The sequence below is a fragment of the Ostrea edulis genome, chromosome 4 (genome assembly GCF_947568905.1).
Source record: "Ostrea edulis chromosome 4, xbOstEdul1.1, whole genome shotgun sequence".
NCBI lineage: Eukaryota > Metazoa > Mollusca > Bivalvia > Ostreida > Ostreidae > Ostrea > Ostrea edulis.
In genome coordinates this window covers 82069480-82083755 of record NC_079167.1, presented here as the reverse complement: position 1 = coordinate 82083755, position 14276 = coordinate 82069480, and the positions used below count along the sequence as shown (strand labels likewise).

At 35.4% G+C, this 14276-nt stretch overlaps 2 protein-coding genes across 2 annotated transcripts; one reads left to right on the top strand and one right to left on the bottom strand.

The window, feature by feature from the left end:
• Positions 1–4465: 4465 nt before the first annotated feature.
• Positions 4466–7566, top strand: LOC125668644 (uncharacterized). The gene is made up of 6 exons (XM_048902963.2): positions 4466–4864; positions 5430–5540; positions 5645–5723; positions 6028–6198; positions 6798–6901; positions 7135–7566. The coding sequence occupies exons 1-6, from the start codon at positions 4730–4732 to the stop codon at positions 7195–7197; spliced, it is 663 nt and encodes a 220-aa protein (XP_048758920.2). The 5' UTR covers positions 4466–4729; the 3' UTR covers positions 7198–7566.
• On the bottom strand, positions 7133–11450 carry LOC125668643 (uncharacterized). Its single transcript, XM_048902961.2, has 3 exons — positions 11187–11450; positions 10381–10765; positions 7133–9383 (listed from the first exon to the last, which is right to left on the bottom strand). Exons 1-3 carry the CDS (start codon positions 11355–11357, stop codon positions 9271–9273), a joined length of 669 nt encoding a protein of 222 aa, XP_048758918.2. The 5' UTR covers positions 11358–11450; the 3' UTR covers positions 7133–9270.
• Positions 11451–14276: the final 2826 nt, after the last annotated feature.

The following is a 14276-nucleotide window of genomic DNA, read 5'->3' as shown; positions in this document are numbered from 1 at the left end:
ATATAATATAATTATATTAAGCCTATACAGGCTATCTATAGGCTCTTCATATTTGGGGAAATTGTCTTTCAATGCTAAATAAGAAAGTCTTCCGTTTATCTTTAGGCTTACAGGCTTAGTTAACACCTTATATGTATATAATCTTAATATTGGAATCCGATCTGAAGCTTGGTCGATCGTCCGAAGAGCCATTGTTATTGATGATAGCAGGCGATAAAGAGATTTGACAGACGAACCACTTATTTGTAACTATGGATTCTAAAAATGTTACATAGAGACAAAAAGTGGTAAAATTTGTCATTTCTCAGAGGCAAACTATTGTTTTCAAAGTCCTTGTCTTTTCCCGTCAACTGTACGACGCAAATAAAGTTCAAATCTGTTCAAATTCGACATTCCAGAATGTACAGAAGCTATCAGAGGACAGCTTTCGTCAAAAATAAAATGAAAGATCCACTGATCATTACATTCGACGCCATACTGGATTACAAGGCGAACTACATTGGGAACAGGTTCGCGAGCGATCGCGAGCACTTTGGCGAACTCTACCGTTCAGAAGCGAGAGCCCGCGAACAATCGCGAGCGCTCTCTCTGCTGAACAGGCCTCGGGATTCTCGGTGATGAATGCACGATGATAAGATATGGAACGCCATATCAACATAAACTTAAATTATTGTAGATGCCTTTAATTATTTAAAGATATCATCAAGTTATTTGATACGCGCAACAATTGAATTAAAGATCTCTCCAAATAATCAATATCTTCAATTCTGAATTTTTGCGCGCATTAATTGAATTGATGATAACATTGCTGAATTCATGCGCGCTGTAGCCCACGGTAGCCAAGTTCCGGCCTACCCATACTGTGCGGAGCATTATGGGTAGGCCGGAACCAGGCTATAGCCCTCGGTTGAATAGCAATCGGAACATCACTCGGCCTATTCCGGAGTTTATTCTCCGGAATAGGCCGAGTGATGTTCCGATTGGGTTGAATTGCATTTTCTCACCAGAGGGCGTGCTACGCAAGCTTCACTTGTGGAGCGAGCGTAACGTAACGCCCTCTGGTGAGAGATTGGGTTGAATTGTTGCTCTCTTCTGATGGAAACAATTGAATTGATGCACGCTACAATTTAATTGAAGAAAGCAGTCATTCAAATAAATTAAATTTATGTTCGCAATAATTCTTTTAGAGAGAGAGCAACTATTTGACAAAGATATCTTCAATGCAACATATCCATATTAAAGTGATCATCAAATCATTTATACCGAGCTCCAAACTCAATTTTGCAAGCTTTTCACTACATTGATGCGTTCACCAGTTGATATTGAGTAGAGCAATAACGTGAAATGATGTGCGCATCAAATTAATTATTGCTCTCATCAGCTGAATTGATGCGCGCATTAATTCAATTATTGTGCAATTGAGGCGTGCATCAATTCAATTGAAGAAAATCAATGATTGATAATTCCAATGTTATTTATTACAATTGTTTTGATTGGACAAAAATAAAGCTGAACAAGAGTTTACACATCAATAAATCCGAAAACGCGATGTATTCATACACACCTGAAAATAAATAACATAGTGCGGGGAAACTATTCAAATTTTTGCAATTGTTAATAAAGTGAATGAATTGGAATTATAAGAATCAAACATTCTTTTTGAAGAATTTATCGATGTGTAAACTCCGGACATTTTACTCACAAACTTAACATAAAAGTGCTTCGCACTTTTATTCAGTTTGTGAGTAAAATATCCGGAGTTTACACATCGATAAATTCTTCAAAAAGAATGTTTAATCCTATAATAATTGATTTGATGCGCGCATCATTTCAATTATTGTGCTCAAAAATTAACTTGATTTCTTCAAAGAATTAAAGATATCTTCAATTATTTGAGTTTACGTTAATTAGGAACTCCATAATAATTTCAGTTTGGTGACTAAACAAACATAGATAGAAATACTAACTTGTTGAATATCTTTTTATATTACACAATGACCCTGAAAATATTTTCCCAAAATAACGTTTCGCTAAAATAGTTAACATCGCAAATTTTCCTTTTTTCTAAATCAAATGTTTCCATTGTTAATAAGTTGTGCAACACGGATTTATACGCATATTATTTCTCGTAATTACTAGGCCTATATCTTTTCTAGCAATAACGAGATCCTTTCTCTTAATAACGAGATATTTTCTCTTAATTACGAGATATTGTCTCATAATTACGAGATAATTATCTTGTACATGTAATTATGAGAGAGGGAAATAAATGAAATGAATTTAATTTTCAATTTTTTACATGATGCTAAATGACTTTCGTAACTGTATTTTGATTTGAATTATGATTTATATAGATGCAATTATTATTCCAAGTCCAAATTTGAATGTGGTCTTCAAGAGGGCACTTATCTTTCTTCTTTCTTTTTTTTCTTCTTTTTTTTGGGGGGAGGGGTGTTTCTGTTATTGTTTAGATGTATAGATACATATATTACGCCCCAGGGTATGGTGTGTAAAACATTGCAATATTGTACAAATCATGATTTATATGTATATTCGATAATCCTTTTATTCATATGCGAAATTTTTGAATGAGATTCAATAATCTTTTAATGTTTTATTTATATTCTATGTATTATGTGTATAACATTCTGTTGTAAGTATATATGCATTGTAAAGCACTTTTGAGCGTATATAGTGTATGAAAAGGGTGCTATATAAATATGGTATTATTATTATTTATTATTAATCTTGATATTTATATGCTAAATTTTTATTTATAGTTGATAATTTTAAATGCAAAATTTTTAATTTATACGCGATAAACAAGTGATTTATATTCAATAAATCGCCATATTTATTTGATAATTTTGTTATCTATTCGATAATCTTGTTAAGCACCTTTAAGCGTACATAGTGTATGAAAAGGGTGCTATATAAATATGGCATTATTATTATTATTTATTCGATAATCTTGTTATTTATATTCGATAAAATTCGATAATATTGATTTGTAAATGCTAGCTATATTGATAAAGGGAATTCTTTGATTAACAATCTAACTAAAGTACAATCTGACTAAAGTACAGACCTATATTATTATATATTGACTAAAGTACAGACCTATATCATAAATATATATAGACCTATACATTCATAACATAAGTCTGTACTTTAGTCAGATTAATTGGTGGGGAAAAAAGAAAGTAGGATATCTGGCCTAGCATCAGCATAGTACATAGACTCAGTAACATTCATTGTAAAGTCACCCACCAGCTAGGGCTAAACAATTGCATCTGTTTGTATGTTTCATGCAATGTTTCATTCAATAAATATAGTTTAAACCAAATAGAAAGGCCACAAAAATGTCTTTACTACATTGTCGGACTCCTGATCGAGAGGGGGAGAGGGAGAGAGAGAGAGAGGGGGGGGGGGGGGGAGACTTCCCCGACTCTGCTGGTGTACCAACACATATGGGGCGAAATTCCAGGGGTTGATTCTCACACCCGCCAGAGATCGCCTACCTAAATGTGATTGTTCAACAAGTCAGCAACACTGTAATAAGGTTTTGACATCCAACCATTTTATATTGTGACATGTATTTTTTCATTGGGTTGGGGTAGGGGTACATAAGATTCACTACACGCTATTCACGGCTCTGGTACACGTGTCCACATAGACTCATAAGAGTAAGGACACTATCGTGCTTATGCTTCCTGACCAACCCACTTTTGTATCATAGACACTTGAATAAAACAATTTTTAAGAAATTTTCCCCTAACAAACCATACACTGACGTAATACTTATATAATACCCATAATCAGGATTAGAGTACTCTCTACTCAAAGTATTATAACATAAGTATTACGTGAATGATTTATTGGGGAAATCCTTTATCATTTTCATATTGAAAAAAAAAACTTCACATAAATAATTCTTAAATAATATATCTTTCACTAAGTCTGAATCCATGTACCATGTTGATGCTAAGCCGATAAAATGCCGCCAAAATTAGGCCTATCGAATATATATCAAAATTTTTATCAAATGTATAACTTGACAAGATCATCGAATATAATTAATAACAGTATCGAATATAATTTAAGATTTATTGTATATAAATAAAAAATATCAAGATTATCGAATATAAATAAAGATTTTAAAATAAAATCGTAACGTTGTTCACCCCTCTACAGGCGCATGTATCAAAGCCTTTATAAGCTATGTTATACGATATGCTAAATATCATAGCATATATTTAAAGTCTATGAAACAAGCGCCTGTGGCTTGCTCCTTTTAAAAATGTAAACAATATACTTTTGAAATATTTTAAAATATAGTATTTTATACATTTTTTGAACTGGAGCAATTCCCTGTGATTACACATTTAATATATAATTCCACAGCTCATTCACAGCATTTCAATGTCCCACCCTTAAAAACTGTAAATGCCTGAAAGGCCGAGCTAATTCTTTTTTGGAAATACTGTAAGTGTGGAGACTCAGGTGAGCGTAACAGGACACCCTCTGGTGTGGAGACTCAGGTGAGCGTAACAGGACACCCTCTAACGATCCCGAACTGAAGTTTTTTTTTTATCTCTGTACAGGTACCTATTCTAAATTTTGCAACACCCTGTAACGTATCACGAGATGTCTGCCATGTGACTCTTATGAAACACCCGGAAATTTTTCGTCAACACTTCATTTTTACAGGAATCGCCAGTGTGGAAACATGAATTTTTTTACTCTCCTCGCCATCCCACTGCTGTGTCACGTGACTTGGGGATGCTGTACCCCCAAACAATGGAGCGGGAACATGGGATATATGGTCGGCACCAACAAAAATGGAAAAGGAGGATTAGAAGCTGTAAGTAAACCGACGTGTCCTCAATATTAACCTGTTGTTTTTATAATGCGCAAGGTCATATCTTTCCGGCATAGGTTGGATCGGTCTGGACACTGGTCATATTTATTTCGGGTGTATACAGCTGTACATTTTGTCAGCTGCACACCCCAGTACCTTTACATTTTCATTTTATACATCAACTGTTTTCTTTGTTGTTTTACCGGGTGATGAAGGTAGCTAGCATTGCAGGAAAAAATCATCTCCCGATAAAACAACAAAGAAAAACATTTTTATTGCTTATATTCATAGCCTTATGTATTCGTTGAAAATATAAATTAGATTTAAGTAGCCTAATGTCATATCGTTGACCATCGTTACCGTATAAGGGAGAGAAAGGACCGATAACTCTGTGGAAGAGAATGAATGATTACGAGGACAGGTGGTACTAAATAACCGGATCGAACTAGAACTGAAAAAAAAATCAGTTAATGTAAATATTAGGCAATGTTAGCCCAACAGAGTCATGCTATCTGGGATCATACTTAATGAACGTATTTTGTGTATTCGTATATTTTATTTGATTTAGGGAAGCGAGAAAATTTTCTATGATGCCAAAAACACCAAAATTGCCTCCTTTTTTGAGGTTTATTTGGATGGTAAGCCATACAAAGGACAAGTTGTGATGGACTATGAAAAAGTAAGTTCTTTTTCACATCTCTTCATTTGATCAACAGTTGAGGTTTCATTTTCACTCATTAACAATACATACACCACTGATTACAGTTGAGATTTTTGTTCTAGAGAGTTCAATATGTGGTAGTAGATGGACGTTGCAACACCACACGACTGAGGGGCGAATTTAAGGAAGCCTGCGTACCTAGTAGGTTTCTTTCTAAAATACTATTTTAAATAAAATATACTTGAATCTCTATAGTGCATCTGAATAATTAATGGATGGAGTCTGATTCATAAATCCTGGAAAACCGGTATATTTAAGATCATTTACTCAACACGTTTCTAAATGGCAACTCTCATAATTTTCATGTAGAAGAAATGACAGAGTCTTTGAGAATCAAAAGTAATTTTCTTTTCTGTAGTCTGTTAACAGCTGTAGTTGAAATGGAGAATTCTGAAATAAGACAGGAAAAGTTTCAGTAACCATCTTAATTTATTTGCCTTACTAGAGGGAAGCAAACCGCTGTCAGACACACACATGGGCACCGCAGACGACAGCGTAGACATCACTGTGTATGAACGCTCTTTCAAAGCTGAAAAAACCATGGGAAATGCATACTTCTCCATTACCAACAAACTCTGTATCCCTGTTGGAGAGACTATCACTGGATCGAGTAGAGGTACAAGCAGGTGGCAAAAGTGGGAAGAAAGTAGAGGAATAAGCAGGTGGTAAAAGTGGGGAGAAAGTAGAGGAATAAGCAGGTGGTAAAAGTGGGGAGAAAGTAGAGGAATAAGCAGGTGGTAAAAGTGGGGAGAAAGTAGAGGAATAAGCAGGTGGTAAAAGTGGGGAGAAAGTAGAGGAATAAGAAGGTGGTAAAAGTGAGGAGAAAGTAGAGGAATAAGCAGGTGGTAAAAGTGGGGAGAAAGTAGAGGAATAAGCAGAAGGTAAAAGTGGGGAGAAATTAGAGGAACAAGCACATGGCAAAAGTGGAGAGAAAGTAGGGGGTCAAGCAGTTGGCAAAAGTAGGGGATCAAGGATAAGAGAATGTTAAAGAACACAGAAAAATCACACAGTAGACATACAATATATTTAACTCCATTTGGTATGTAATTAAATGAATAAAAAATAATGAAGAGAATTTGCTAGGAGAGGAAAGGAAACATTAAACTGCACCATGATCAATGTGACAAATATTAAACAATTTACCGAAGCGGAGGACATGGTAATTTAATGTGTCTGATTTGCAAGCTTTGCCATTTGTTTTCTTTCTCTTATTAGGTGTTGGTTTCATGGCCACAGTTGGATTTACAGGAATTGAACCTGGCATCAAAGACCCCCGAGTCTTTGACAAACCAAGGGAGTGTAGCAGATTTGTTGAGGAGGTAAAATGCAAAATTAGAGGCATCGTGTTTCACAAAAGAATTTTTTTTAAATACAGAGCATTGAACATGATGGATATCCAATGCTGAAATTCAAAGAGTACTCCTGAATCGCAAAACCTTACATACCCTTCTAATACTTTGATAGGATTTATATTTACATTCACCAAAGCTTTGAATGTCCAAGTTGAGCTGAAAATTTATCTCCACATCTTCAAATTCTTCCATTATAACAGATTGACATGGATCCCTATGAAAAGTTTGGGTTTGCGAACCACAAAATGTCCAGCCTGTTTTAAAGAGCAAAATTCCACCCAAACTGCACAAAGAGTCCCAGAAGAGCAGGCGTCTCGTGAAGATTCTGTCATAATATAGACGTTTTTAGATTAATTTTGTAAGTCCGTGAATCTCTGTATGTTTGGACACGTGTATATATATTGCTTTGTAGAAAAACATTCCATGTAGTGTTAATTTTTAGACATGTTGTAGTTCTAAGATCTGGCATATTTTGTATTAAAAATTATTTTCTTGGCTGTACATTTCTGTTTTAACTCTCCACAAGACTTCACAACCAAATTTTGCACGATAAAAACTTTCACTGTAACATATTATTGCATGACTGATGTTACCAGATCTTTTTACAAAAATAAATTTTTTTTCAGATAAAATTTTAGTTCATTTTTTCTATCGATTACGGTAATTGTTAATCCTTCCAAGTTTTCCGGTCAGTTGGTCACTGACCGGTCCACAACCTTCCAGGAAGAGCTAGTGGATGAAAACACTAAGTATTATGTAATATCAGTTTATTAGAATGAAATATTTACAGATGTTGAATGAAATTTAAAGAGATTATCAGAGACTTGATATTTTCTAAATATAGAATACCAAAAGCTTTGCGGCGCAGGTACACATCTCTGGATAACACTAACAGGACTAGTTAGTACAAATAAGTACCAAGTTTCTGTTAGTACAAATAAATACCAAGTTTCTGTTAGTACAAATTAATACCACTTGATATAGTTCCAGTGGTATTTGTTTACACTATTCATCTGTTGATGCTCTACAAAGTGTGTGATATATTGAACATGGGAACAGGAAGTGATCATTTCAAAGCCCATCACTCTGTACAGGATATCAAGGTTACAATGAACATGCTTATAATGAATTCACACATACAGCGAAGTGATTTCCATTCCCTGTAATTCTGAAACATATAAACTAGATGGATAAAACAAATTACCATGGATAAAGCTTTGTATGATTCATGGTATACTCCAATTGTTTACCAGTAAGCAAATCACGTGTTTTATAATCAAGACTGACATTTCAGATAATCGCAGATGAATGTTTTCCATATTAAGCCAGGATTTGTATCCAGACAAACGGTTATTGGTGACAGTGTTTTACAATATTGACGATGTTAGTAAGACAAGGGCGTCCTATTGCACCCTTCCTATACATGTATTTTCTTCAAATTAAACCTTTAGCATGCGCTATTACGCAACGTCCAACGACAGAGGGCATACAGATGCCAAACTGTGATCAACCCATAGAGTATAAAATCAAAATGTTCGCTGATGATACACATTTAATTCATATAGAGAAGAAGTATATCAATAAAAGCAAGGAATATACCACAAAGGCATCTGGGACAAAGTAATTTTCAAAGACAAAGGGTTACATTTGTGAAAATAAAGAAATTAAAACAAGTTATAAAATCAACAATCCAATGCAGTGACCTGTAATGAAATAGTCAAAAATGAGTTGAATTGCTTCTTCGCCAAACCAAGTGAATCTCAATCAGTTTGACGTGACAATCTTAAATTTAAAGTAATGTAATTCTTGAAGTAGGTATGGTATCCTTGGGAATATATTTAAAGATCATTTTTCTAACATAACCAGTTAAAACAATTTGAATTCCCCGCTATTTCTAAGTAACGACTATACAATGTACATTTACGAATTATAAATGAGATGACATTTACATATCAGGAAATAACATAACACCACTGCACACTGAAAACCAACGTCTGGGGGCGTCTGAGGATGGAGTCTTTATCATTTCAGTTCGTACTGGGGTTGATAAATAATAATAATAATAATAATAACTCAATACAGTTCCCGGATGCTTTTCATACATTTTTAAATGAATATTCCAACTTCCGAAATTCTTGCTACAAACGTCTACCAGGTAGACTTGGTAAAAAAATATGCAACTGCATTGGAATGCTTGCTATTAATAATGTTTAAAATTTTCACTGAGGTATTAAACAAATTGATATAATGAATACACACAAATAACAAAGATATGTTCCTGTACAAAAAAAAAGTAATGATAGGAAATAGAATTACACAATGATGAATATCTCTGGTCAGTTAAAGTGTTCGCAGCTTCTAAGAATGGCGATATCTGCACATCCGTAAAACTGCTCCTGCGCACCGCGACCAATTCCACATCCGCTTCCGTCACAGCCCCAACTTCTACCTGCAAACATTGATCAGTTAAACACTCAATGTTGTCTTACACTGTGTGTAGAGATATCCTGGACCCCTTCTCACAATTTCCTTCACGCGCGCACGACATTGAGGTCCTCAAGACGGACAGTGCGCGAACGGCATTGTGGGAACGGGACCAGACTATGTGTAGAGATTGCAAAACTAGAAAAGTTTGAAGACAAGGAGAAAACAATATTCTTGGAAGTTGTTGTTGTGCTAGCATTTTGTAATCAGAAGAGTCCTATGGCGAAAGCGCTAAAAATTCCTGTGGAATTTTGATATTTTTTCTCAATATTGAATTCCTGCATTACGGATGTTCTTTATAATACCGTAATATATTACCAAATTCTGGAGAAAATGAGTGGTTCAGAGAGGTTAAAGGTCGAAAAAGCAGCTACAACATTATGTTAAATATTTTGGAGAGGGTGGTGTTTATGTTTTAGGTTTCAAAAACATTGAATGGCAGCCATTTTTTCGTTCTTGACGACCATCTTAGATTATTTGCTGTTGTCCTGTGTATGGCAATAAACATATACAGCTACCCCCTACCTACCCTCTGCAGTGCTGGTCCCCGGGGTACCTTAAATTTCTTGACAATAAAAGCAAAGAATAATAAAAATTGTTGGGAAATTGGAAATTATTTTTGGACTATTCTTTGCGGGGACCGGCGTAGGTGAAGCTCACAGAAGCCAAAAAAAAAAAAAAAAAAACCCACCGCAGGATTTGATACTGTAAGAATAAGATAAAGGTAAGATCAAGTGAGGGGGGGGGGCTTCTTAAATCCGCCTTTGGTCGGGGGGGGGGGGAGGCAGGGGGGGGCTTCCTAAATCCGCCTTTGGTCGGGGGGGGGGGGGGGGGCTTCCTAAATCCGCCTTTGGTCTGTGTGTTTTAGATGGAAAAATATTCAACTTAATTTTGTTAAATGAAAAACTTCGAATTTAAACAGGTTGGGTGACGTGGAGGCCAGGAGGGAGTGTAGTTATTACCTGTATTGTACTTCCATTGCAGCACACACTGAGTACACAGAACTGTAGCTGGAAGTTGCAGCTGAAGATTGATCACACCGTAGACACCTTCTCGGACGTTATATCTCGTGGTGTTGTCCGGAAATCTCAGAAGGTTCTCATCTAAACAGGACTGTGATATCGGAGTACTTGTGTCGTTATGTTCACACAGTCTGAACTCGAAATAACCCAGGTGATTGGCTGTTAATTCTACCTTAATGGTCAGTGTTTGACCGGACGAGTTATAAGGATAACATCTGGAAATTATGCCCGTGGCGTATTTTCCACCCGCCTCGTTTTCACGTGGTTTCTGTTGGTAAGGGTCCCCACACACACCGCACTTTCCTCCGTTACGGCCCCATTGATTCTGTGAAGAGAAAAGAAGGTATGTTTCAAAAGAAATGTCCCGACCCTGGTCAAGTCCATCTTTGCTAGACAAGGTTGACGCTCCGCGGTGTTTTCTGAGAAGAACATCGTTACCTTAAAACACCGTGAAGCGTCATCCTTTTGGCTAGTATCAGATGGGTGAAGTCCTGTTGCGGCGAATGTGATTTTAACATATGACGATTTCCTCGGATTTTCGACTATACGTAATGTTCGATTTTGGGAGGTATGAAAATTTGGCATTTGATTAGTTCTTAAAAATCTTATTTTACAATCAGGTTTGTTTTTGTTTTTTTTGTTTGGTTTTTTTTTTTTTTTTTGGTTGTTTTTTTTTAATACTTCATAGTTGGCAAATCGTTTTGGGGGGAAATCAATGAACATTGATTGAAAATTATAGTTTTTACCCATTTTCCTCCGCAAAACAGTTGCATGTCCCCCGTGTTCTCAGGCGTAGGAAACCCGTACCGCCACATGGAGCTCCTTGACGGGGGCCGGACAAGACGACCGTGAGCCAGGACGACGGACGGCAGTAAACAGGCTACCGCCAAAAGTACAAGGACGCCGAGGGACTCCATCGTCTTAGAATCTGAGAGGTCTTTGTCGACAGAACTCAACTCATCCTCTTTTATACTTTTTGAATTGTCTTTGGTTCCGGATGCAATACATGATAACCCTATGGAACCGTGATTGGGGTAACTGCGCAATTAGAAAGGCACGCGGAAGAGCTTAAAGTGAACTGATAAACATTTATAGGGAATGGTCATAGGAATTTATAAATAATGTTTGTATAATCATTGTGTGGGGATTTTTGTTTCAGAGCACTACCCGAGCAAGAAAGTGGATAAAGATAATGCTATGCTTGTAGAATCTCTCTGTACTAGAAGCAGTAGTGATATCTCATTGGCTTTGAACTTTATGGCACAAATGAAAGGCGCTCAACATCAGCCAGTCGGTTGAGGTTTTGTCTGTCCGTCTGATGTTGAATCATGACCCCTGGACCAGTATGCCCAGTCACAAAAATCTTATATTTTGGATATTGCTGTTTCCATAAACCTATTAGTGTTTATTTCTGAATGAATAAATATATATTGCCGACGATATGGAAGGGGTGGAATTTTGTCTTTTATTAAACTAGTCGTGAGATCCCTCATAGATAGTGTTTTAAAAAAGGTGAAACGTTTTAGGTATAGGAATTTTCCCCCAAAAAATTTTGATTAATTTAAGAAATAGGCCTACGGAAGTATCTTCTTGAAAAACACGTGAGTACAAACTGAGGACTCGCTCTCTTAATACGCAATAAGTTTTGACTTTTTTTGGTGGTGGTTGATAAACTGAAATGTTTCGTTAAAGACTTCAGTCAATTAAGAACACAAGAGGGGGATATAAAAGATTGCTCTCGATAATCAATTCTATCCACAAACTATAGATATGTGTGTGAAAAGGAAGGAGGGGGGGGGGTCTATTGGATTTTGCTTGAGAAACGTTATAGCAATTCGTATTTATTTTGTTTCAAGGGAGAGGAACACAGCACTCGATTTTAAAAATCCTTATCTCCATGCTGAAATTTTATTCTCGTCCGTTTCTCTGGGTTTTGATTAATCGTGTATTTGAAAGATTCCAGGACGTACTATATACAAACGTTGACTCATCCCTTGCAGCATTTTCAAACTTTTAATCCCTGTTTGGTTTAGATAAACACGAATTATTAATTGCTTTAACGAGGAAGATGGCATTGTACTATATACTGGGGTATTCTTTAGAACAATGTAAAAAAAACAAAAATAATAAATTCTAAAAAATGTTGTGTGTTAACTTTATAGTAGGTCTGGGGGGGGGGGGGGGGGGGGGACCGTCTATAGATGAGTTTCATGTATTATTTTGTTATTCAACTGTTGTTCTCATCAATTAAATTGGTGATCGCATCAATATGATGATGATCTGTTTAATTCAACTGAAGAAATCTTGAATTAGTCATAACGATTTTTTAAAGAGAGCAACAATTCAGTTAAAGTGATCATTAATTCAGTTGTGGATAATTTGAATTGAAGACATAATCTCTAATTAATTAGATAGTTTCCCTCTCTAAAAGAATTATTGCGCGCATCAATTCAATTAATGATATCGTTATTTCATTTGAAGAGAGCAACAATTCAATCATTGCGCACATTAACTGAATTGATACGCACTATAACTAAATTGAAGAGAGCATTCTTTCGTTGATACCATCATCAATTCATTTGAACAACGACACAATTCTATAATAGCGAGCATCAATTTATCAGAATAATTAATACTATCACTATTCCATTAATGAGCACAATAATTCAGAATTAAAGATATCATTAATTAGTTGAAGATATTTTTAGTTGAATTGTTTCGCTCATCAAATGAATTGATGATATTTTGAATCATCTTCAAATGATTAAAGATATCTTCAATGTTTTGAGTTAATGTGAGTTAGACACGACATAGGAATTGGGGAGTTCATACACCATGCTTGATTTTGCCAGCTACTAAATCTTTACAGTGCAAAATACTTAAAGAAAAAAGCAAGCTGACTGTATGTGTATTTACTGTACAGAAATATCCAATGGAGAGGAGTGAATTATAAATATGAAAATGAGCTTATGCTTTTTTATGGAGAAAGCCATTAACATATGATCTACTTATTGTTTTCAAGAAAGAGATTTGTGTTTTCATCACGAAATAATTCATTCAGGGTTGCATGTATATACACGAAGAGGAGTGCATCTAATATCTCAATATGCCATCACTTTGGTACTCTAGACTACATCGTCAAAATGGCCGACTTCCTTTAAAAACATGGATGAAAATATGAATCTCAGCAATATTTGTCTATTCACTACAAATATTATTACCTAGCTGAGTAGCTCAGTAGGTTAGCACATCGACTGTTTAATGAAAACAAAATTAAAGCACGTCAACTGCAAGTTCGAGTCCAACAGGATTTTTTTTTTTTTTTTTTTTTTTTTTTTTACAGATTGCTTTATACTAAAACTGCAGTTTTTGACTAAATAAAATAGATTTGAAAGTTTTCATTTTTAAAATATTGTTGCACATATCCTCCATTTTTAATCCGTATCAAATTTCTCTGGTGTAGCATTTCTCCTTAAGGAAATCAGCTACTTGAATATGTTTTCTTTAAAATCTTACGAAATGTGTTTGTATGAAATATAAGACTAGTTCAATATTTATGCCATAATCTGAAGTGTAAAGGTCTGAATTACTCGTTTCCACCTACTGAAAGATTGTACTTGGATATATATATATATATATATATATATAGAGAGAGAGAGAGAGAGAGAGAGAGAGAGAGAGAGAGAGAGAGAGTATTTACCTGCTTAAATGTTTACACTCGGCCTGAAAATGTATTCTTATTTTGCATTGCAATTTTGCATTGTAAGTAAACCTGATAAATAATCATATTTAAGCCCAGTAACCCGATTCTTGTAGCTTGCTATCAGAATTTGTAG

Excerpts from the sequence above, each read along its gene's own strand:
- LOC125668643 (XM_048902961.2), bottom strand. The coding sequence starts at position 11,357 with ATGGAGTCCCTCGGCGTCCTTGTACTTTTGGCGGTAGCCTGTTTACTG. Across the intron at positions 10,766-11,186 it reads TGTTTTGCGGAGGAAAATGG|AATCAATGGGGCCGTAACGG; the intron begins GTAAAAACTATA and ends TTCTCTTCACAG. Across the intron at positions 9,384-10,380 it reads GCAATGGAAGTACAATACAG|GTAGAAGTTGGGGCTGTGAC; the intron begins GTAATAACTACA and ends CAATGTTTGCAG.
- LOC125668644 (XM_048902963.2), top strand. The coding sequence starts at position 4,730 with ATGAATTTTTTTACTCTCCTCGCCATCCCACTGCTGTGTCACGTGACT. Across the intron at positions 5,724-6,027 it reads TAAGGAAGCCTGCGTACCTA|AGGGAAGCAAACCGCTGTCA; the intron begins GTAGGTTTCTTT and ends TTGCCTTACTAG. Across the intron at positions 6,902-7,134 it reads GTAGCAGATTTGTTGAGGAG|ATTGACATGGATCCCTATGA; the intron begins GTAAAATGCAAA and ends CCATTATAACAG.